Source organism: Panthera tigris, chromosome X, assembly GCF_018350195.1.
Source record: "Panthera tigris isolate Pti1 chromosome X, P.tigris_Pti1_mat1.1, whole genome shotgun sequence".
NCBI lineage: Eukaryota > Metazoa > Chordata > Mammalia > Carnivora > Felidae > Panthera > Panthera tigris.
Genome location: NC_056677.1, coordinates 96,924,491 through 96,946,328, shown reverse-complemented (window position 1 = coordinate 96,946,328; position 21,838 = coordinate 96,924,491). Strand labels below are relative to the sequence as shown.

Below are 21,838 nucleotides of genomic sequence, written 5' to 3'. Positions count from 1 at the left end.
AAAGTGCGTGAGAAGTGCCAGGCCCCCACCCCCACCGTCCCACTTGCTGGCATGGGCTACTATCACTCTTTACAAACTTATTGGGCCGGAAATTTATCTTATCGATGCTCGGGCTGTATGTCCTGTATGTATTCGTGAGTCCAAACGCGTGTTCACAGATACTGGGCGTTCGTACCGCGGCACTTGGGCTCGTCTTCGTTCTGCTGAGAGGGGTAGCAAACTCAAAGGTGTTTCAGGGGTCTGGCACGTGAGTTACCTCAACATGTGAAACCACGGCGGGAACCGGGAACGAGAGGGCCAGAGATGAACTGGAAGAGTGTGCGCCATGCCAAATGGAAAGATTTTAAATACGCCACGCTGGCCAAACAAAGCGTGTATGTGGCAAGTTCAGGACTGGGTTCCCAGGTGGCTCCCATGGCTACCCCTCTAATCCATTCCCTCCAGATTGATGTCAGAATCGTACTCCTTTTACCTCCCCATGTGAGGCCAGCCGGAATGCGACTCCAAACCTTTTTCTCGGAGCTCCCCTACCCCAACCCTCTCTATCAAACGGAACTCTCAGAAGGTAGTGAGGTTCCTGGGGACAAACACTCTATCTTACAAGAGGCAATGCAGCAGAGTGGAAAGAGAGAGAGAGAGAGAGACAACTCCAGGATCAGACAGTTCTGGGTCAAATCCCACCTTACTACCTACTAGCTGTGTGACTGCAGTCAAGTGACTTAGCCTCACTGAGGCTTCGTCTCCTCATCTGTACTAAAACAAGAAAACGGCACTACAGCACCTACACCAAAGGACGGTTACGAGCATGGAAGAAGGGAATAGAAGCAAAGCACCGAATAAATACACTGTATGACGTAGTAGCCTTTCCATGACTGCTTAGAGGCGCTCATGTACCCGCACAGACCTCAACCTCCTTCCTAAGGAAAATAGCCATGACAGCATTTTCCTTTCCTTTTATTTGAGAGACAGAGAGAGAGAGAGCAGGCATGCGAGTGGGGGAGACGGGCAGAGGGAGAGAGACAGAATCCCGAGCGGGCTCCACACTCAGTGCCCAGCCCGACACAGGGCTCGATCCCATGACCCCGGGATCATGACCTGAGCCGAAATCAAGAGTTGGACGCTAGGGGCGCCTGGGTGGCTCAGTCAGTTGGTTGATTGACCGGCTCAGGTCATGATCTTGCAGTTCGTGGGTTCGAGCCCCGTGCCGGGCTCTGTGCTGACAGCTCGGAGCCTGGAGCCTGGAGCCTGCTTCGGATTCTGTGTCTCCCTCCCTCTCTCTCTCAAATAAATAAACATTCAAAAAAACAAAAAGAGTTGAACGCTCAACCAACTGAGCCACCCAGGCGCCCCAGAACAGTGTTCTTCAAAGTGTCTCCACAAACTATCTTGCCAGAACAGGAATCACCTGTGAGCTCCCGTTCACTACGCAGATTCCCGGGACCCATCCCAGACCTCCTGAATCGGACTTTCTGGAGGCGGGGTCCGGGGGCCCCTATTCTCACAAGGGTTTCAGTTGGTCGTGACTCAACTAAAGACGAAGAACCAGTGGTTGCCATATTCACCTGAGTTACACTTGACTTCTGCCTCACGGTGCCCCACCCTCAGGGTCTGGCAGTATGACCATGCCTTGATGAAAGACTGATCCAGAAGAATCCTCCTCTGAAAGCAAATCAGCATCCCTGCCTTCCTTCCTGAGCTGTATATCATCGCTGCTATTGTGAATCACTTGCTATTAAGAGAATTGTTTGGGGAGGGGTGCCTGGCTGACTCAGTTGGTTCGGCGTGTGACTCCTGCTCTCAGGGTCATGGGTTTAAGCCCCTTGTTGGGGGTAGAGCTTACTTAAAAAAGAAACCGTCTGGAGATGCACAAGAATGGGAAAGCATCCACAGTAATACTAATCGCTAACGCTTACTAAGCACCAGTAATGGTACCGGGCATGTTAAGCAGTCTGTATGTATTAAATTAATCTAAACCACAGAACGACACCAAGAGGCGGGCGGTATCATTACCTTCATGTTACAAATGAGAAAACTGAGGCACAGAGAGGTTAGGGAAGTTACCTAAGGTCAGACAGATGGTAAATGAGATTTGAATCCAGACAATGTGACTCCAGAGCCCAGGCTATCATGTACTATGCTGTACGATTTCACTAAATTAACTGCCCTGGGCCTGATATTACTAATTTAAGATATATGTAATAATGCTGATATTTATTCCATTTAGTGTCCTTATTATTTTCTTTGGGTGAATGTACTTATCGGAGAAACCTGAAACTCTTCGGTTCCCCTGGGGTCTTCGCTTTTCTAGCCACAAATTCCAGCATGAGAGTCTGCAGCAAACGAACTGTAACAGTTGGGGTGAGTTTGTCTTTGGAGGCCAGCTTTCCAGGCACCAACATGAACAAAATCTATGTCCATGTTTACCCTATCTTTCTATTTCCCCAAATCACCAAGAGGCAGAAACCCTGCCCTTTGCACTGGTTTCATCTGGAAGGCTCCTCTCACTGAGGGTTTGGACTGAACAGATTCCCTACCCCAGAGAGAACAAAGCCCAGCGATATGAGCTGGGCAAAGTATCCCGAGGACTTCTCAAATGGTCTGCGTAGTCTGAGATACAAAATTGTTTAACTTATTTTTAAAAATTTTTAACTGTTTCTTATTGAGAGACAGAGCATGAGCAGGGGAGGGGCAGAGAGAGGGGGAAACACAGAATCCAAAGCCGGCTCCACGCTTCGAGCGGTCAACACAGAGCCCGACGCGGGGCTCGAACTCACAAACTGTGAGATCACGACCTGAGCCGAAGTCGGACGCTCAACCGACTGAGCCGCCCAGGCGCCCCTTATTTTTTATTTTAAGTGGGCTCTATGCCCAATGTGGGGTTCAAACTCATGGCCCTGAGATCAAGAAGTGCATGCCCCAACAGACTGAGCCAGCTGTGTACTGTGAGATGCAACATTTTAAATCACCTCTTCTTTAATCTTTTAGGTAAAATGTAGTTTAAAATAATCAATTTTGCATTTTCTTTTAGAGAGAGAGACAGCAAGAGAGTGTGTGCAAGTGGGGGAGAGGCAGAGGGAGAAGGAGAGAGAGAATCTTGAGAATCTTAATCCACACCCAGCACAGAGCCCGATGCAGGGCTTGATCTCATGACCGGGAAATCATGACCCGAGCTGAAATTAAGAGTCGGACACAACTGACTGAGCTACCCAAGTGCCCCAAAATAACCAATTTTGAAATAAAGTACTGATACATATTTCAACACGGATGAACCACATTATGCGAAGTGAAAGAAGCCAGACACAAAAGGACAAATATTGTAGGATTCCACTTACACGAGGTACCCAGAATAGGCAAACTCATAGAGACAGAAAGTAGAAAAGAGGTGGCCAGCTCCTGGGGGGAATGGGAAGTCCGCGTTTAACGGGCACGGTTTCTATCTGGGATGATGAAAGAGTTCTGGAGATAGCGATAATGGTTGCACGACACTGTTGAATGTACTCAATGCCATTGAGACGTACACTTAAAAAGGGTCAAAACGGCACATTTTCTGGGTTTGTTTTTGTTTTTGTTTTTTACAAATCCCACAGCCTCCGAACAAAACCCAGTTTTGAACTTCATGGAATCAGTGCTTACCAGGCTGTCATCATTCTGGTCTCCAAACATTTCTTTAAAAATCTTGCCAGGATCAGGAATTGGAGGGAATATAATGATCTTGAGCCTTTAAGAAAACAGAGACATTTTTTGATCAAATCTTCCAGTCCACAGAAACGTCCCATTTAAATAAAGGCACTTTATTTTTTTTTTTTCAACGTTTATTTATTTTTGAGACAGAGAGAGACAGAGCATGAACAGGGGAGGGGCAGAGAGAGAGAGGGAGACACAGAATCCGAAACAGGCTGCAGGCTCCGAGCGGTCAGCACAGAGCCCGACGCGGGGCTCGAACTCACGGGCCGCGAGATCATGACCTGAGCCGAAGTCGGAGGCCCAACCGACCAAGCCACCCAGACGCCCCTAAATAAAGGCACTTTAAAAGAAGGCTTGGACAAAAGATATGGTGCACTAGTCATCTTTAGTGATAAAGCAGCCGTGAATAAAATTCCAAAAGAAGCTCAGAAACCCATGTCCTTACAGCACCCAAGTATGGGTGCAACAAGGGGGCCGTCAGGATAAACACACTGCTCATACTCTTACCGTTAAAAAAAATTTTTTTTTACGTTTATTTAGTTTTGAGAGACAGAGTCAGTCAGAGCACAAGTGGGGGAGGTGTAGAGAGAGAAGGAGACACAGAATCCCATGCAGGCTCTAGGCTCCGAGCAAGCCTTCGGCACAGAGCCCGACGCAGGGCTCGAACCCACGAACTGCGAGATCGTGACCTGAGTCGAAGTCGGTCACCCAACCGACTGGGCCACCCAGGCGCCCCACTCTCATCGTTTTTAAAACTATTTTCCAGCTTGGGGCACCTGGGTGGCTAACTGGGTGAGGCGTCTGACTCTTGATTTCGACTCAGGTCATGATCTCGTGGTTCATGAGACTGAGCCCCGCGTCAGCACGGAGGCTGCTTGCCCGCTCGCTCGCCACCCCCCGCCCCCGCAAGATAAATTTGAAAAAAACCACAAATGTTTTCTCCAGCTTAAATGAGATCTATTCAAGGGAAAAAAATTGTACACGTGTGAGGTGAACAACATGATGTTGTACGTTATGAAACGGTGACCACGATCAAGCAAATTAACACACCCATCACCTCACACGGTTATGACTGTGCGTGCGTGGGTGTGTGCGCGCGTGCGTGAGCTGTCCCCTATAATTGAATAACGGTGCTTTACTCATCATAGGCCAGATGGGGGCTCATTGCTTATAATTTCAAAAAAAAAAAAAATCTTCCGAGAACAGGGTTCATTCCTCTTTTTACTTTCTTCTTTTCTCCTCTCCCCATCTTTATGCCTCAGACTACCCTTTGGTGGCCCCACCTCATCTCCCAGGCTCTGAACATCGGCGTGGCCCAGGGCTCTGTCTCTCGCCCTCTGGCCCTCTCACTGTACGAGCGCTCTCTTCCAGTCTTAGGGCTTCGGGTCCAGTTACACGCCGAGGGCTCCCCAGATTCCATCTCCGGCCCAGACCTCCCCCCGAAACTCCAGATTCATCGCACGACTACCCCTGTGACATCCCTACTTGGGTGTCTAACGGCCATCTGGAACTGACATTCCAAACTGAGTCTTCCCCTTTGCCCCAGGGCCAGCGCTCCGCACAATCTTCTCCCTCTCAGCCGACGGCTCCAGCGTTCACCCAAACCTGAGCTCTCCGTGAACCCTCAGTTTCCCTCGGGCCTCACGGGCAAGCGGCCATCAGCAAGCGCTCTCAGCTCTACCTTCCGAATGCGTCCCACCTCTGACCGCGTCTTACTACCGCCATCACTAACCTCCTAGGCCAGGCTTCCCACGTCTTTACCCCCCAAAAGGCGGCAGCACCTTCTGACCAGCCCACCCGCTTCCGTTCCTGCCCGAGCCAGCTCTTCATTCGGCAATGTCGGTGACCTTTCATGACAGTAAAATCAGGGCGGGTTCCTTTCCCCGCTTAACACTCTGCAACGATTCCCCCTCATGCTGAGGACGAAATCTCAATTCCCCCGCCACGGCCCACGTGATCTGGCTCCGCCAACCTCTCCAGCCTCATCTGGCGCTCGCCCCTTGCGCGCACCGAGTGCCGTCTCTCTACCGACCAGAGAGAGACAACTTGGTGAAGTTCTCTTTCCCACAGCTTTAAAGTAGCAGCTTGCCCTGCATTAATACTGGACGGGTCATTGAATGCGTCACGCCAAGACTTCATTCCAAGCGCTACCGCCTTTGGCCGTATTAGGCATCTGAAAGAGCAGGGTGAACACGGGGCCTGTCGATGATCCCAAACACACGCGAAGGGAACGGTGCCGGAGCGGGGCCGCGGGAAATTAACGCGACACCTTCCTCCCCAGAAAATGGGCACGGTAATCCCTCTGGGCCGCGCCATACTACCAAAAGCCGTTGATAGCCAAAGTGCTCCTAATACGTGGGGCGAGCACCAAACGCTCTCACGAACAGTAGGAACTGGAGAGGAAGGGCCAACAGAAGCCGCCAAGCCGACCGGGGCGGCCGCCTCACCTTTTGAGATAAAGCAGGAGGACTATGATGGCACCCGCAACGATGACCGGGGTGGCGAGCAGCATGGTTATATAGAATGTGGGGTCGGCGTTCTCACCTGGCAAACGGAAAGCAAACAAAAAGACATGAGAAATCAAACCCTTTTGGGGGCGGGGGGGGAAACAACAAGCAACCGTTGGATCAAACTAGCGAGATCGCAGCTTTCTCTGCACTCTACCCCAACCTGTTTTCCAACTCTTCAATTCTATTTTTAAGGTTTTTTAATGCTTATTTATTTCTCAGAGAGAGAGACAGAGAGACAGAGAGACAGAGAGAGAGAGAGAGAGAGAGAGAGAGAGAGAGACTGTGAGCAGGGGAGGGGCAGAGACAGAGGGAGACACAGAATCCGAAGCAGGCTCCAGGCTCCGAGCTGTCAGCACAGAGCCGGATGCGGGGCTCGAACTCACTGACCGCGAGATCATGACCGGAGCTGAAGTCGGACGCTTAACCGGCTGAGCCACCCGGGCGCCCCCAAAACGCTTCAATGATCTCATCTTCCGTTCCCTTAGCAGCGAAAAACAAAGTCCTGCTCTAGTGCCCAACATGCCACAGATGAAAAGACACCTTGAGGGTTGTCTGAAGCCAGGGTATCTTAACTAGTTCCAGACACTATTCACAATGCTATTACACCTGTTAGAAAGATCATGTCATTAACAGTGACTCTCTCTTCTTGTTGGTCACTTAACCACTACTAGAACACCTAAGGCACTCCTAACTACCACTACTACTATTTTTAACTGAGCATCTGCTACATACGTGATACCACCCGGAGTGCCTCGATGTGTTTCTATGTATGCTATGGAGAGAGACGATGGTGTCTCCTGTTTATACAGATGAGAAGGATAAGGCTCAGAGAGGGTTAGTGGCTCGTTCAGAAGGGTTTAGTAAGTCAGGCCTCAAATCCGGCACTGTCCAAGTTCCAAAGCTTCTCGGTCACTTGAGAAGTTGACTTGCTACGCTTCACACGCAGAATGTCATGTCTGCTTACGTGCTCATCTTTTCCACGAGGGCATGACCACCTAGGAAGCATCGTCAGGGCCTAGCATCCCTGTGTTAGCCTCTAAGATGGCCCCAAATGATCCCTGCCTCCTGATACTCACGTCCTTATGTAACCTCCTCCCCTCGAGGGTGGGCCGGACTGACTGACTTGCCTGTAAAGAACTGAACGGCAGCGTTCATGTCATTTCCAAGATTAGGTTACAAAAGACTGGTTTCCACACCGGGTGTCCTCTCACACACTCTTGCTTGAGTCACTTGCTTGAGCAAGCCAGTCGCCGTTTCATGAGGCATGAAATGCCTGCCTGCATGAAAGGCCCAAAGGGCAAGAAACTGAGGGAGGCCTCTGCAGGAGCTCCCTAGGGCTGCTGGAGTGAATCGCCACACATCGGTTGGCTTAAAACGATAGACGTGTGTTCTCTCACAGTTCCGAAGGCTAGACGCCCAAAAGCAATCCGCAGGGACGTGCTCCCTCTGAAGGCTCTGGAGACGAATCCCTCCTTGCCTCCTCCTAGCTTCTGGTGGCTCCCGGGAACCCTTGGGGTTCCTTGGCTATACCTGCATCACTCCATCGTCTGCCCCCATCCTCACAGGGCCTTCTTCCCTGGGTGGGGGGGGTCTCTTCGTGTTTCTGTGTATCCTCTCTCATAATGATACTGGTCATCAGATGCAGGGTCTACTTTAATGGTGTGACCTCATCTTAACCTGATCACATCTGCAAAAACCATTTCCAAATAAAGTCACATTCACAGGTATAGGAGTTGGGAGCCGAACGTATCTTTTTGAGGGAGATGATTCAACCTGCTACAGCCCCCATCCAACAGCCAGCAAGGAACAGAGGCTTTCCGACGACCACATAAGTGAGCTTGGAAGTGGGTTTCCCAGCCCCAATCAAGCCTTCAGATGAGACTGCAGTCCCACCCAACAGCTTGACTGTAACCTCATGAGAGAACCTGGGCCAGAGGCACTGAGCCACGCTGTGCCCAGATTCCTGACCCACAGGAACTGTGAGATGCTAAATGTGTTTTCTAAGCCACCAAATTTTGAGATTCTTTGTTATGCAACAATAGATAAGGAATACAACCATGCCTGGCACCTAGCTTGTTCAGTCCCTCAATTAGTAGGGAACCGATTACCTCAATAACCTGTCTCTCTGACTGTCAGAGAGCTATTAGAAAGTTCTTCCGGTGGTCCTATTTTGCCCCAAGGAGCCACAAAAGAAAATAACCTATCTCCTCTTCTACTTAAAATTCAGCAATCAGGACTCCTCACCCCCAGGCTTGCTTCATCCAACCACTTGTCCCTAAGTTTTGCAATTCTTCAACATCCCGATGACCCTCTCAATGATAGGTTCCAGTCTGCCAATGAAGCTCCTACAACGTGGCGCCCAGAATAGAACACTGCACGCTTCTGATGGGGCCAGGACACTGTGTCCCACCCTGTAGTATCCCCTTGTTCTGGGTGCTACACTATCACTGCGGCCTGTGGCTACACACTGGGGGTATTTAAGGATCCAACGCTGAGTCACTCCTACACTCCACCCCACAACACACACACACACATCCATGAAGCGTAGCTCTTTCTACGGGCGCCTGGGTGGCTCAGTCAGTTAAGCGTCCGACTTCGGCTCAGGTCACGATCTCACGGTTGGTGGGTTCGAACCCCACGTCAGGCCCCGTGCTGACAGCCCGGAGCCCGGAGCCTGCTTCGGGTTCTGTGTCCCCCTCTCTCTCTGCCCCTCCCCCCACTCACGCTCTGTCTCTCTCTCTCTCCCCAAATATGAATAAAAATAAAAATTTTTTTTTTTAAAAAAACAGCACAGCTCTTTCCAATCCTGTTCTTGGGCCTGACACCCAGTTTGCTCAGGCACTCCGTTAATACACGAAACTGTTGTCTTCAAACCCGGATACGGTTTGATCTCTATCAAACGCCATCAAGGTCACTGTTCTACTCTTGATTCTGTCACTAGCCCACAGGGTGGTCCTCTAGCAAGGCACGAGCTATGGACTTCATCATGCCCGCCTCCCGGTATGTTGTTCAGGTTGTTAAAAACATAGAGACCGGACAGGAGAGAGAGAGTGACGCCTTTTGGATTGTGGGTTTTCAAAGAGCTGCGCGGTGTGAGTTAAACCTGGGTGATTTGGCTGTAATCGAACAGCAAATGCAGTGCGATTGCAGCTTCCCCTGGAGGATGTCGGGAATGCGGTGCCGCCCCCTCCCCCAGTCTATCTTCCGCTTCGGCCCCTCGCTGGTTTCCGTGGCGCGCGAGGTCCCGTCCCCTCACCTATGCTCATCGCCTGGCTCCAGTTGCTCCACAGCCTGTCGTCCTCGTAGCACAGCTTATTCGTCCTCACCCGGATTCTCACTGTGTTCAGAGTGTCGGGGAGGATGCCGGGGACCATGAAGCAAATTGTACCCTGAGAGGGGAGACAAACACACACGAGGCATGTTACCGGGCGGCTCTCCTTTTCTGCTTCTGAATCCCGCGGAAATAGAATTCTCTGCCAAATTCTGTACGCGATCAAGACTTGGATGGCGGCCCCCATGATCTGACTTTAGCTCCTCAAATGAAACTTGGCAATAACCCGCAAAACAAAGGAGTTTCTTTTGCTCAGAGCAGTTACCGTTGAGGCTACAGTCACCCCGCCCCACCCCCAGTCACTCTGTGAGCTTAAACCCAAAGAGCGAAAGTTGAATTTACTGACCTCCAGGTTTCCCTCAAATTCTGAATTCTGACACTTGGCTTCTTCAACCTGGAAGATATATAAAAAAACAAATACATTCAAAAAGAATTAAAAGACCCCACCGCATCATTTCACCATTTCTAACAAGGTTTCCTTTCATCCCATCTGAAGGGGACCAGGTGCCGTGAAAGGCTAGTTTTGTTTTGTTTTAATAAGATGCGTTGGATCAATTATATACACATACAGGAAAAAAAAAAACCTCTTGACCCCTACCTCACAGTATTTACAAAGTCAATTCCAAATGGACCGCACATCTAAATGTGAAAGTTAAAATAAACTGAACAAACAAATACATAAATACAGCGAGATTTTAGAAGAAAACGTAGAACATCTTCATGACCTTGAAGCAGGAAAAGATTTCTTAAATAAAACCGCACAATAGTAACCCTAAAGGAAAAATTGTTATAAAGTCATCTGTATCAAAATTCCAAACTTCTTCTGTTCATCCAAAGATATCCTATTCAGGAAATTTGAAAAGTGACGCATCGAGTGAGAGAAGATGCCCGCAATCGCTGACAAAGAACTTGCATACGTACCTATTTATAATATATACTTATATTTATATGTAACACACCCACACACATATACGTATAGCCCACCAACTAACGAGGAAGACGCAGACAACCCCACAGAAAAACTGGCAAAAGATTTGAGCAGGCGTTTCACAAGAGGGTATTCCAAATTGCCAACGAACATGTGCAAAAGCGCTCAGCTTCATTAATCATCGGGGAAATGCGAATTAAATCCACAAGCTAATGACACACACACGCCTATCGGACAACACCGAGTGCTGATGAGGATGGGAAGCATCTAGCGTCCTCCGCTTCTGCTCTTCATGGTGTAAATGGGCACAACCATTTGGGAACAGTCTGATCATCACTTAGAGACCATCATATATAACCCTCTGACCCACACAGGCTCGACAGAAACGTACGCACGTGCGCACCAAGAGACAAATACGCAAATGTTCATGAAAACCCTATTCATAAAACTCCCAACCGGAAACTATCCAAATATGCCCCAAAGGGAGAATGGATAAATCAAATGTGATAATACCGACACGACAGAACCAATGCAGTGAGAACGAAATTCCTAAACGGAACGCTGGGTGAAAGAAGGCAGACGCGCACAAAAAGCAAATGCTGGAGAATTCGTTCATACGAGGCTTCAAAGAGGCAACAGAGGCGCCCGGGGGGCTCAGTCAGGCACCCGACCCCTGGTTTTGGCTCAGGTCACGATCTCACAGTTCATGAGATCGAGCCCCGCATCGGGCTCTGCGCTAACAGCGTGGAGCCTGCTTGGGATCCTTTCTCCCTCTCCCTCTGCCCCTCCCCTGCTCACTTGTTCTCTCTCAAAATCAATAAATAAACTTTAAAAACAAATAAATAAAAATAAACAGAGGCAACAAAACTAATCTATGGGATCAGAAGTCAGGGTAACAGTCATGCTTTGGGAGAGTCGCTAAAAGGGGTCACGATGGGGCTTCTGGGGTGCTGGTTACATAAGTGAAAAATCAGTTGCAAAAATCACTTGTGAAAACTCATTGTGTGATTTTTCTATAGGATCCTCTACATCAATTAAAAGTTTAAAAAAAAAAACCAGTCTCCCTTGCTGAGAGTATGGTGTCAAAAACGACTGAGTCAGAGAAAACAAAGTATGATGCAAAATTCTCTTCCACACAATTTAAATCACTTGCTGTCTGACGTAGACAGATCAGTTCCTAAAATGCAAATATTTCGAAAGTGGAGTGAAAAATGAATAGTGAAAACCTGTTGCTTAGTATTAGTAGTCTACTTCTGGCCAACAGGTTATACGAAAAGATGTTCGACATCATTAATCATCAGGGAAATGAAAATCAAAACCACGATTAGGCATCCTCTTATACCTATTAGAATGGCCAACATCAAAGACAAGAAATAACCAGTGTTGGTGAGGATGTGGAGAAAGGGGAACGCTCGTGCGTTGCCGGTGGGAATGCAAACTGGGGCGGCCACTGTGGAAAACGGTATGGAGGTTTCTCAAGACGTTAAAAATAGAATTGCCCTATGATCCAATAATCACGCTACCCAAAAGGAACAAAAACACTAATTCAAAGGGGTACGTGCACCCCTATGTTTACTGCAGCATTATTTACCATAGCCAAGATATGCAAAGTGTCCACCCGTAGATGAATAAAGAAGACGTGGTATATATATATGATGGAATATCATCCAGGCGTGAGAAAGAAGGAAAAATCCTGCCATTTGTGACAACATGGATGAAACTCAGGGGGCACTATGCTAAGCAAAATAAGTCAGAGAAAGACAAATACCGTATGACCTCACGTATATGTGGAATCTAAAAAAGTTGAGTTCAGGGGCACCTGGGTGGCTCAGTGGGTTACGCATCTGACTTTGGCTCAGGTCACGATCTCACGGTTCATGGATTCAAGCCCCACGTCGGGCTCTGTGCCGACAGCTCGGAGCCTGGAGCCTGCTTCGGATTCTGTGTCTCCCTCTCTCTCTGCCTTTCCCCTGCTCACTCTCTGTCTCTCTCTCAAAATAAATAAACATTAAAAAGTTAAAAAAAATTGTTTTTAAAGTTGAGTTCGTAGAGGCTAAAAGTGGAATGGTGGCAGAAGGGGCTGAGGGACAAGGGGGGAACGGGGTGGTGTTGGTGAAAGGGTACAAGCTTTTAGTTATAAGTTCTGGGGATCTAATGTACAGAATGGTGATTGTAGTTAATAATACCGTATTGTATAGTTGAAATTTGCTAAGAGAGTAGATCTTAAGCGTTCTCACTACTTAAAAAAAGGTAACGGTGGGGGCACCTGGGTGGCTCGGTTGGTTAAGCATCCGACTCTTGATTTTGGCTCAGGACATGATCTCATGGTCATGAGATCGAGCACCACATCAGGATCCACGCTGAGCACAGAGCCTGCTTAGGATTCTCTCTCTCTCTCTCTCTCTCTCTCAACCACCCCCCCCACCTTCTTCATGCATGCACACATGCATGCTTTCTCTCTCAAGGTAAATAAATAAACATTAAAACAAAGGTAACTGTGTGAAGTGATGGATGTGTTAATTAACTTGATTGTGGTAATCATTTCACAAGATATACGCATATGAAGTTATCGTGTTGTACACCTTGAAAGTAATCACACTTGGGGCGCCTGGGTGGCTCAGTCAGTTAAGCGGCTGACTTCGGCTCAGGTCATGATCTCGCGGTCCGTGAGTTCGAGCCCCGCGTCGGGCTCTGTGCTGACCGCTCGGAGCCTGGAGCCTGTTTCACATTCTGTGTCTCCCTCTCTCTGAACCTCCCCCATTCATGCTCTGGCTCTCTCTGCCTCAAAAATAAATAAACGTTAAAAAAAATTAAAAAAAAAAAAAAGAAAGTAATCACACTGTACAACCCAAATATATATACTTTTTACTTGTCCATCATACCTCAACAAAGCTGGAAGAAACAGTCAACTTTTATCAAAGAGACGCTTAAACACGAGACAAAAACCAGAGCACAGAGCTATGATTTTTGACCGTGCATGTTATTCACTAAATGGTTCCCTGCAGCGTTTGTGATGAGCTGGAAGGCCGGCTGAGTGATGGAGAGTTGTCCTATCGCTACCTTTTCCAGGGCAGTGAAGAGGCCACTTGGGAATCAGAGACCTGCTGGGGAATCACAAGTGTCAACTACCACTTGATGGATCGGGTTGCAGGTTCGTGTCTCCCTCCTCATGACCATCTCCCAGATATATATGGATTCCAAACATCAGCAAATCACGGCGCAAATGGAAGGTTCTGGGCTCTTGTTCAAATGTAAATTCCCTTGCATAGTTTATGGGCTGCTCAGATAACCCTGTGGGAGAAGGAAGACAAGGGCACAGAGGACCAAGCAGAGAGTTTGGGGAGAAGGGGGGTGGTTAAACAAGAGTCATTCTTTGCTTTGTGATTCTGTCATGAGTTACTTCTGCCCACAGCCCCCATGTGATGGCACCAGCTCATGTCCCAGCCTACTTCCCCCTCTTAACTAGAACACCAGGCGAAATAATTCCTCAAAAAGGCTCGCAAAAAACAGGGCGGGGGGGGGGGGCGGGGGGAAGGGTCCAACCAGAGGAGCTCAAAATCAGTGAGCGTACAAAAAGCTGATGACATTCTGGGAGAGGAAGCAGCTGGTGAACATCTGCCAGGGGAAAGAATGTTCGGCTCAAATGTGTAAACAGAGTTAATTCCAAATAGGCTACAGTTCTGATTTAGGAGGACAAATTCCATAGCATGTACACGCTCTTCAGTTCAAAAGTTTGTAAAAAAGATTAACTCAGTTCGACAATAATTTATTAAGTGATGACCGTGCACATGGTGTTAATCCCAAATATTCTCAAAGTTTAATACATCAGGACCAACCTTTGACTACATAAAGACCAACTGATCAGCTGTGTGGCCTGTAGCAAGTTACTTACCCTCTCTGAGCCTTAGTTTCCCAATAAAATATAGATTAAAATAGAACCACTTCACAGACTGTTCTATGCTACTGTATAAGAAGCATCTAGAAGAGTAGCTTTGTAGCATATCATGAACACTTAACAGGTGATGGGTATTGAGGAGGGCACCTTTTGGGATGAGCACTGGGTATTGTATGGAAACCAATTTGACAGTAAATTTCATATATTAAAAAATAAAAAAATAAAAAAAAACAAAAAAAAAAACAAGGGATGGCTGTTACTATTAAGAGGAAGTACTGAGGTGGTCCCCAGTGCTTACCAGCACAAGCTTTGGGGTCAGATCACATTTGCTCCTCTGTGAAATGGGGACAAAATGATAGGACCTAGATCGTCAGGGTAACCGTGAGGATTACAAGAAAGGGTTGAGATAATGTGTCCATTAAGATGCCTACCACAGGGGGGCCCGGGTGGCTCAGTCAGTTGAGCCGCCGACTCTTGATGTCTGCTCACGTCGTGAGCCCGGGGTCGTGGGATCGAGCCCCGCATCGGGCTCCACGCTGAGCGTGGAGAATCCCTGCTCGGGATCAGGATTTTCTCTCTCTCTCTCCCTCTGTCCCTGTCCACCCCCCACTCGCATGCTCGCTCTCTCGGTCTCTCTCTCCAGAAAACATTTAAAAAATAAAATAAAATGCCTAGCACATAGTAATCGCTCGATCTGTGCTAGCCACTGTTAGCGGGAGCGGCACAAAGTAAACACCCCCGAAGTCCTCCCTGCAGGAGCTTTTATTTTTAGTCAAGAGAAAAGGCTCAAACATGTGATCGGGGTAACTCGCAGGACACAATTCGGTGCCAAATGAGTAATACGAGCAGCATGTGTCTCAGGATTTCAGACAGAAGGGAGCAGGAGAGGCTGGAGTAGTCAAGTATGCTTCAGTGCTCTGACAAGCTGACTCCGCCGTAAATCCAAGCCTCACCTTCTCCCCACTTGGAAGCCCTTTGCTCTTTCCCTTTGCAGCACGGTATGGGGACACCACTCTCTGGTACGGATAATGGTGATTCTATTTCGGCAAACAGATTCACCTGCAGATGCCCAGAGACGCTCCGGTCAGCTGCGGACCCGGCCAGTCCCTCTGGAGTTACAGCCTGTCAACAGTGGCTTATTTTAGTAAGTATTTTGAAACTCCCACGATGAGCCAAAACAACTGGACCAAAGCATGTGCCCACGTGCGAGATGCCGGGGTCCTTTAAAAGCCAATACGAAACACTCGGGCTCCAACCTCTGAAATGCGAATGCACACGCCCCCCGCCCCCCCCCCCACCCCCCCCACCGCCGGCAGGTGGCACACCAGCCACGGCCCGGCCCCTGTGGTGTTGCGGCGCCACCTCATGGAAACTACACTCCTCGGGGGCCAGGGTATTTGAATCTGGGCAAAATTTCCCAATTTTGTTGTTGTTGTTGTTTTGGTTTCCTAAATGTATTTGTTTAAATTCAAGTTAGGCTTCGGGAGTAGAATTTAGCGATTCATCACTCACACAGAAGCCCCGGTGCTCATCCCAACGAGCGCCCTCCTTAAGGCCCGTTGCCCGTTTAGCCCATCCCCCACCCACGTCCCTCCAGCAACGCTTCGTTTGTTCTCTGTATTTAAGCCTCTTATGGTTTGCCTCCGTCAAATTTAATAAACGAACCCCCACCGTGCCTGTGGTCCAAACAAAAATGTTTAAGGCCCAAGTGTGTGACCTCTCCCGTAAAGCGGAAGAATGGGACGGACGCCCTGAGGTTACACCACATCCTGTTATGGCCGGTGGCCCACGGGGACCTCTAATTAGTATGTTTTGTATTAGCTTCCCAGGAGCGTAAACGTACATACGCCAACAAATACGGACTCCTCAAAGTGGAATACCTTAGTTGCCACAAACTCCAAGAAAAGGGAACGGCCATACCAGAGCCTCGAAGTATCTACCCAATCTGACCCCGGCCTCCCGCTTACGCATCTTTTCCTACTGTATTTTGGCCACCCGAGTCTCCTCTCTGTGTCTCACACAGGCCAAGCCCATTCCTGCCTCAGAGTCTTTGTACTGGCTGTTCCCCCCACCCCCAGATCTTCCCATGGCTAGCCCCTGCCCGTCATTCTGGTCTCATCTCCAATGTCATCACTTCAGATGACTGCCCAACCTCATATTCCCTCAGGCTCGCCTGTCATGCCACTACATGACCTATTTAATTATCTTCACAGCCTTCGTGCTCTGAAATCAGCTTGCTCATTTACATACTCATTTTCCAGTAGGGAGGTTTCATGGGAAAAAAAGACCTTCGCGTCAGGGTCACGTGCACACAAAACAGCGCCCGGCACGTGGTAGATATGTACTGAAAATGCGTTCAGCACATGAATCAACGAATGGCTTGAATCTGACGGCCAGTGCCACTACCATAGACCCTCAAAGCTCCCACCACGCCCTATTTCAGACGAGAAAGTTCATTACCGTCATCATCAGGTGACAAATCTAAGAGCTGCATTTCACTGACGTTTCAGTATATTACCCTGTAAGAAACTCGAGTGACAGAAAAATAGCCAAGTTACGTCAACTAGCTAAGAAAAACTTACGTAGAAAATATCATGCGTCTCTGTTTGGCTGTTGTTGACTTCTACTTGATAAGATAAGCATCTGCTATAAAAATTCTGTGGATTCTTCCATTGCACGTACAAGTTACCATTTTGGAAGAAGAGCCGTTTAATATGTGGGGGATCAGGTTTCACTGAAAGACAGAAATAGCAGCATACAGATTAGCTTCCAGGGTTCATTTTGATGAGGTTCATCCACGGGTAGAGATAATGAAGGTCACAATGAATGCAGAAGGCTTATTTTCAGCTGCCTAGCCAAATGGATCTAACGAACATCTTCGGGGTGTCTGGAAGATGACGTGAACTCTGACCTGCATCCGGTTAGAACACGGATGGGGCATAATCAGGACATCTAGCTGTGACAGAGAATAAAGAAAAGAAGCCCTTAGGTCCACATGTGCATCCACCTAATGGATAACGGGGGGCACCGGGCACAAGGGGTGTCCCCAGGCGCCACTCACTTGCGCAAAGACCCCAATTAAAACATCAGCCTAGTCTCTGTCACACGCCACGGCACGGATGAACCTCAAGGACCGTGAAATAAGTGAAATAAGTGAAATACGCCCATCACAAACACTGTAGGATTCCACCCAGAAGAGGTACCTAAAGGAGTCAAAATCATAGAAAATAGAAAGCTGGTTACCAAGGGCTGGGGGAGGGGAAATCAGTGTTTAGTGGGCATCGAGTTTCAGTTCTAAAAAGATCTGAGAAAGTTCTAGAGATCCGTTGCATGCCAATGTGAATATACTTGACACCTCTGAACCGTATAGTCAAAAACGGTTACGACGGGAGGGGTGCCTGGGTGGCTGAGTCAGTTAACCGACCGACTCTTGCTTTCAGCTCAGGTCATAATCTCACGGTTCATGGGTTCGAGCCCTGAATCCGGCTCTACGCTGATGGTTCGGGGCCTGCTTGGGATTCTCTCTCTGCCCTCCCCCCACACTCACTTTCTCTCTCTCTCTCTCTCTCTCTCAAAATAAATAAACTTTAAAAGCAAGTATTTTTAAAAAATGGTTACGATGGGAAATTTAATGTTATATGATTATAGCCACAATTAAAAATAAAGTAAACAAAGGGGGCATCTGGGTGGCTCAGTTGGTTGAGTGTCCGACTTTGGCTCAGGTCATGATCTTGTGGTTCACAAGTTCGAGCCCCGCGTCAGGCTCTGTACTGACAACTCAGAGCCTGGAGCCTGCTTTGGATTCTGTGTCTCCCTCTCTCTCTGCCCCTTCCCTGCTCGTGCTCTCTCTCTCTCTCTCTAAAATAAACATTAAATTTTTTTTTAAATAAAGTAAAAAAATTAGCCTAGTCCATTTACTTTTTAATGAGTCAACTATGCTTAAGACTAAGCAACAGAAAAGAATTCGGATGAGGGGGTGCCTGGGTGGCTGAGTCAGTTTAGAGTCCGACTCCTGATCTCAGCTCGGGTCACGATCTCCCAGTTCATGAGCTTGAGCCCCACATCAGGCTCCACGCTGACAGTGCGGAGCCTGCTTGGGATTCTCTCTGCCTCCTTCTATCTCTTTGCCCCTCCCCCACTTGCACGTGCTTTCTCTCTCTCTCAAAAATAAAAAGAAGAAGAAGACGACGACAAAGAAGAAGAAGACGAAGAAGAGGAGGAGGAAGAGAATGGACAATGACAGAAAACAACTTGAAGCTATCGTCTTCCAGCTGCGGAGGATCTCCCTTTTTGGCACCACTAATCTCCAGGAAGAAGGGTAGGAAAACGAGCTTTGAAAGGTCCATCAAGGACAGTCGGCCAAGCGAGGGGCAGGACAGAGAAGGGCTCAGATTATCCCACTTGGCAGGTTACCATGACCTCACTCCCCTGGCCTTCGGTCCACTAGTAGAATTCACCTCCACGACTATCTGAAGGAGTGGTAAATAGTGTTCCAGTCGCAGACTTGGGAACCTGGTCAGTGCATGGTTATCTGCTGATATATTTTCTGTATCTCTCTCAGCCAGAATCTGAGCTCCCTGTTGGGACCTTGCAACACATAAATACACATGATGCTTACGGTAGCCTGCTTTAGGGGCTTACAGAACACGGATATACCTCACATCATTTGGAACTCATGACAATCCTTTGAGGTCAGAGGGACTCTCCAGGAAACGCTGAAAGAGAGTGTATATGCTCTGTCCGATGTGAAGACCTAGGACCTCAAGCAGACATTTTGTTTTCAACTCGAGGCCTCTTTCTAACGGGCCAACGCTCGGCTGCTTTGGTTGTTCTGACTGGTGGCTGCCTGTGCTGCCCAGCACATCAGCTGGTTTGAGTATCACTTCTGGTCACTCCTCCTCCAGTCCAGTCCTTTTTTCAACTAAGAGACTCTCAAGTATCATAAGTAAAAGAAGAGATTTTTTTTTTACGTTTATTTATTTTGAAATGGGGGGGGGTGGAGAGGGGCAGAGAGAGAGAGAGAGAGAGAGAGAGAGGGAGAGAGAAAATCTCAAGCTGACGGTGCAGAGCCCGACACGGGGCTCGATCCCACGAACTGCGAGATCACGACTCGAGCCGAAAGCAAGAGTTGGACACTTAACGGACTGCGCCACCCAGGTACCCCTAAAAGAGAACGGATCTTAAAAGACAGAGAGCCTGTATCCGATCTCGGTTCTACAGCTAACTGTGTGCTCTAAGTCTGAACACACTCAGAAGCAAATAAGAACAAAACATGTGACACACGGGCTCAAGAACCATTAGAATTTGCAAGCCTGCTTCTTTTAAAAAAACTCAAATAAAGGTATACATAAATGCAATCCTTTTTTCTGGGAAAATCCTAAAACCAGAATCGTCACTTTTTAGTATCTGTATTGATTGTTCAAAAGACGTAATGCTTTCTATCCACACTGTCGTACGGGACTTCTAAAACTTACCATGAGAAGTTAAAGGCACTATATTGAAGGATGGTCTAATTTTCCCCGCATTATCCTTGACCACTATTTGGACGCTGTGTTGTTCAAAACTGGAATCCTTCAAATTAGTCAAAGCAAAGGAACAACCAATGTGTTGACCTTCTCTATAGATGTTTTCACATTGAAGAATTTTCCCCAGGCTGCTGTGCCTGCAAGATACAAGGAGACAACCTTCTGGATTATTTGTAACAAGGTATTCAGGAAACAAAGGCAGACATTTGTTTGCTTTTCAGTGACTGAAGAGGACCACGAAAAGCAGTATTTGCAATATGGAAAGATAGCTTTTCCTAAAACCCTGTTTTATAATGTGGCTCTGTTTCATACTCTAGGAGGAAACGAAGGTTCCTTTTCGATGAACACTTGTTTGTTTTTTTAAGTAAGCTCTACACTCAACGTAGGGCTCGAACTCACAACCCCGACATCAAGAGTCACATGCTCTACCGACTGAAGCAGCCAGGCGCCCCGACCCCGGCTACTTTCAATAGCTATGGAGCCCTGCCTCCTTTCCCTCGTCCGTATGAGGGATGTTCCGAGGCCAGGATGAGAAGTTGTATGCTTCTTGAAAATGTCTCACGTGCTGAATTCCGTGGCTCTCCTCTGGCCCTTCTGTCTGCCTGCCTTGTTTTCTTGGCTTCTCCTCCCCCTTCTCTCTTCTCAGAGGGTTCACATCCAGTCCTCGGCCCTGTGCACATTCCTTTCTACTGCTTACGCCCTCATCCATCTTTCCCCGGTTTACCATTTCAATTCCTCAACTAGACTTTCTACACTGGGGATTCCTTGGAGCCAGTCCCAGATTTTTAACTGCTCCATTTGTGTGTTCCACTCCGGCGTCAAAGCCAACGTCCTTATGCCCTCTCTTCCCTGCTAAATTGCCTTTCTTCTAACCTTCCCCGTTCCCATCAGTCAGAGCTCGTTTTCTCTGGGCTCCTAGATTACAGCCTTTGAGATCACCCTTTCCCCCCTCCGTCCCCCCCTCTTTTCCCTATATTCTATCACCAAATTCTGTCATTTCTTCCTCCACAAAGCTTCTTGGAGTCTCTCCTGCGACATTCCTGTGACCCTCACCTTGTCTCACGCCCTAATCACTTCAGGCTTCCTGCCTTTTTCAGACTGACCCCCCTGACCTTTGTCATTAGTGCCTTCCAATCACTGCCAGGTGAACGTTCCGGAATACAGTGGTTTTCTAAGTGTCTTACTCCACCACGTAGCTTTCAGTGCCTTTGTAACCAGGTCTGCTGGCGTCTCATTTCCCATTTCGAACCTCTACACATACCTCTCCCCGTTGATCACCAGCATCTAGCACAGCGCAGGCACACAGAAGACACTCATTACACTTTTCTGTCTAGGCTATCCAAGGATTCTCTCTTGTACTACCTGGCAGAAGACAGAGTCAAGCCTGACGTCAGCCACAATGGGAGTCGTGCAAAGGTTTCCACAGAAAGGAAGACAGATTTAAAAACGAACCAGGAGTAACGAGTCCCAAACTCTTGACTTGTTACCTCAGAATCACCTGCAGCCGTATACAATGAAGATTCCTCAAGCCCTCTCCTGAGATTCCTACTTAGCGGGTGTGGCCCAGGGCCCAGGAGTGAGCACTCTGACAGCATGTCTCCAGGGGATTCTGCTGCAAATCAGGTTTTCTAAAACTCAGATCCACTCTCATAAAGAGAGTCAACTGATCTTTGACAAGGGAGTAAAAGCACTACAACGGGGGCAAAGACAGTCTCTTCAGCAAACGGTGCTGGAACAACAAGATGTCCACGTGCCAAGAAGCGAATCCTGACCCGCTCCTTACGCCATTCACGAAACCAACCTCACGATGGATCACAAACCTAAATGTAAGGTGCAAACTTACAAAACTCTTAGGAGATAACACTGGGGAAAACCTAGATGAGCTGGGGTGTGGCGGCGACTTTTTTGGATATAACACCAAAGATGTGATCTATATAAAAGAAATAATCACCCAGATTTCACTCA

The 21,838-nt window shown here is 48.1% G+C and overlaps 1 protein-coding gene across 2 annotated transcripts in view; it reads right to left on the bottom strand.

Annotated features, from left to right (window-relative positions):
• Window positions 1-21,838, bottom strand: part of IL13RA1 (interleukin 13 receptor subunit alpha 1) — a 67,304-nt gene that overhangs the window by 10,750 nt on the left and 34,716 nt on the right. For both annotated transcript variants that reach the window (XM_042975234.1, XM_042975232.1), the window contains exons 5-10: window positions 19,823-20,010; window positions 16,931-17,082; window positions 9,872-9,919; window positions 9,451-9,583; window positions 6,132-6,228; window positions 3,634-3,718 (exon numbers count right to left, since the gene is read on the bottom strand). In XM_042975234.1, coding sequence (XP_042831168.1) covers window positions 3,634-3,718; window positions 6,132-6,228; window positions 9,451-9,583; window positions 9,872-9,919; window positions 16,931-17,082; window positions 19,823-20,010 — 703 coding nt within the window. The remainder of the gene's footprint in view (window positions 1-3,633; window positions 3,719-6,131; window positions 6,229-9,450; window positions 9,584-9,871; window positions 9,920-16,930; window positions 17,083-19,822; window positions 20,011-21,838) is intronic.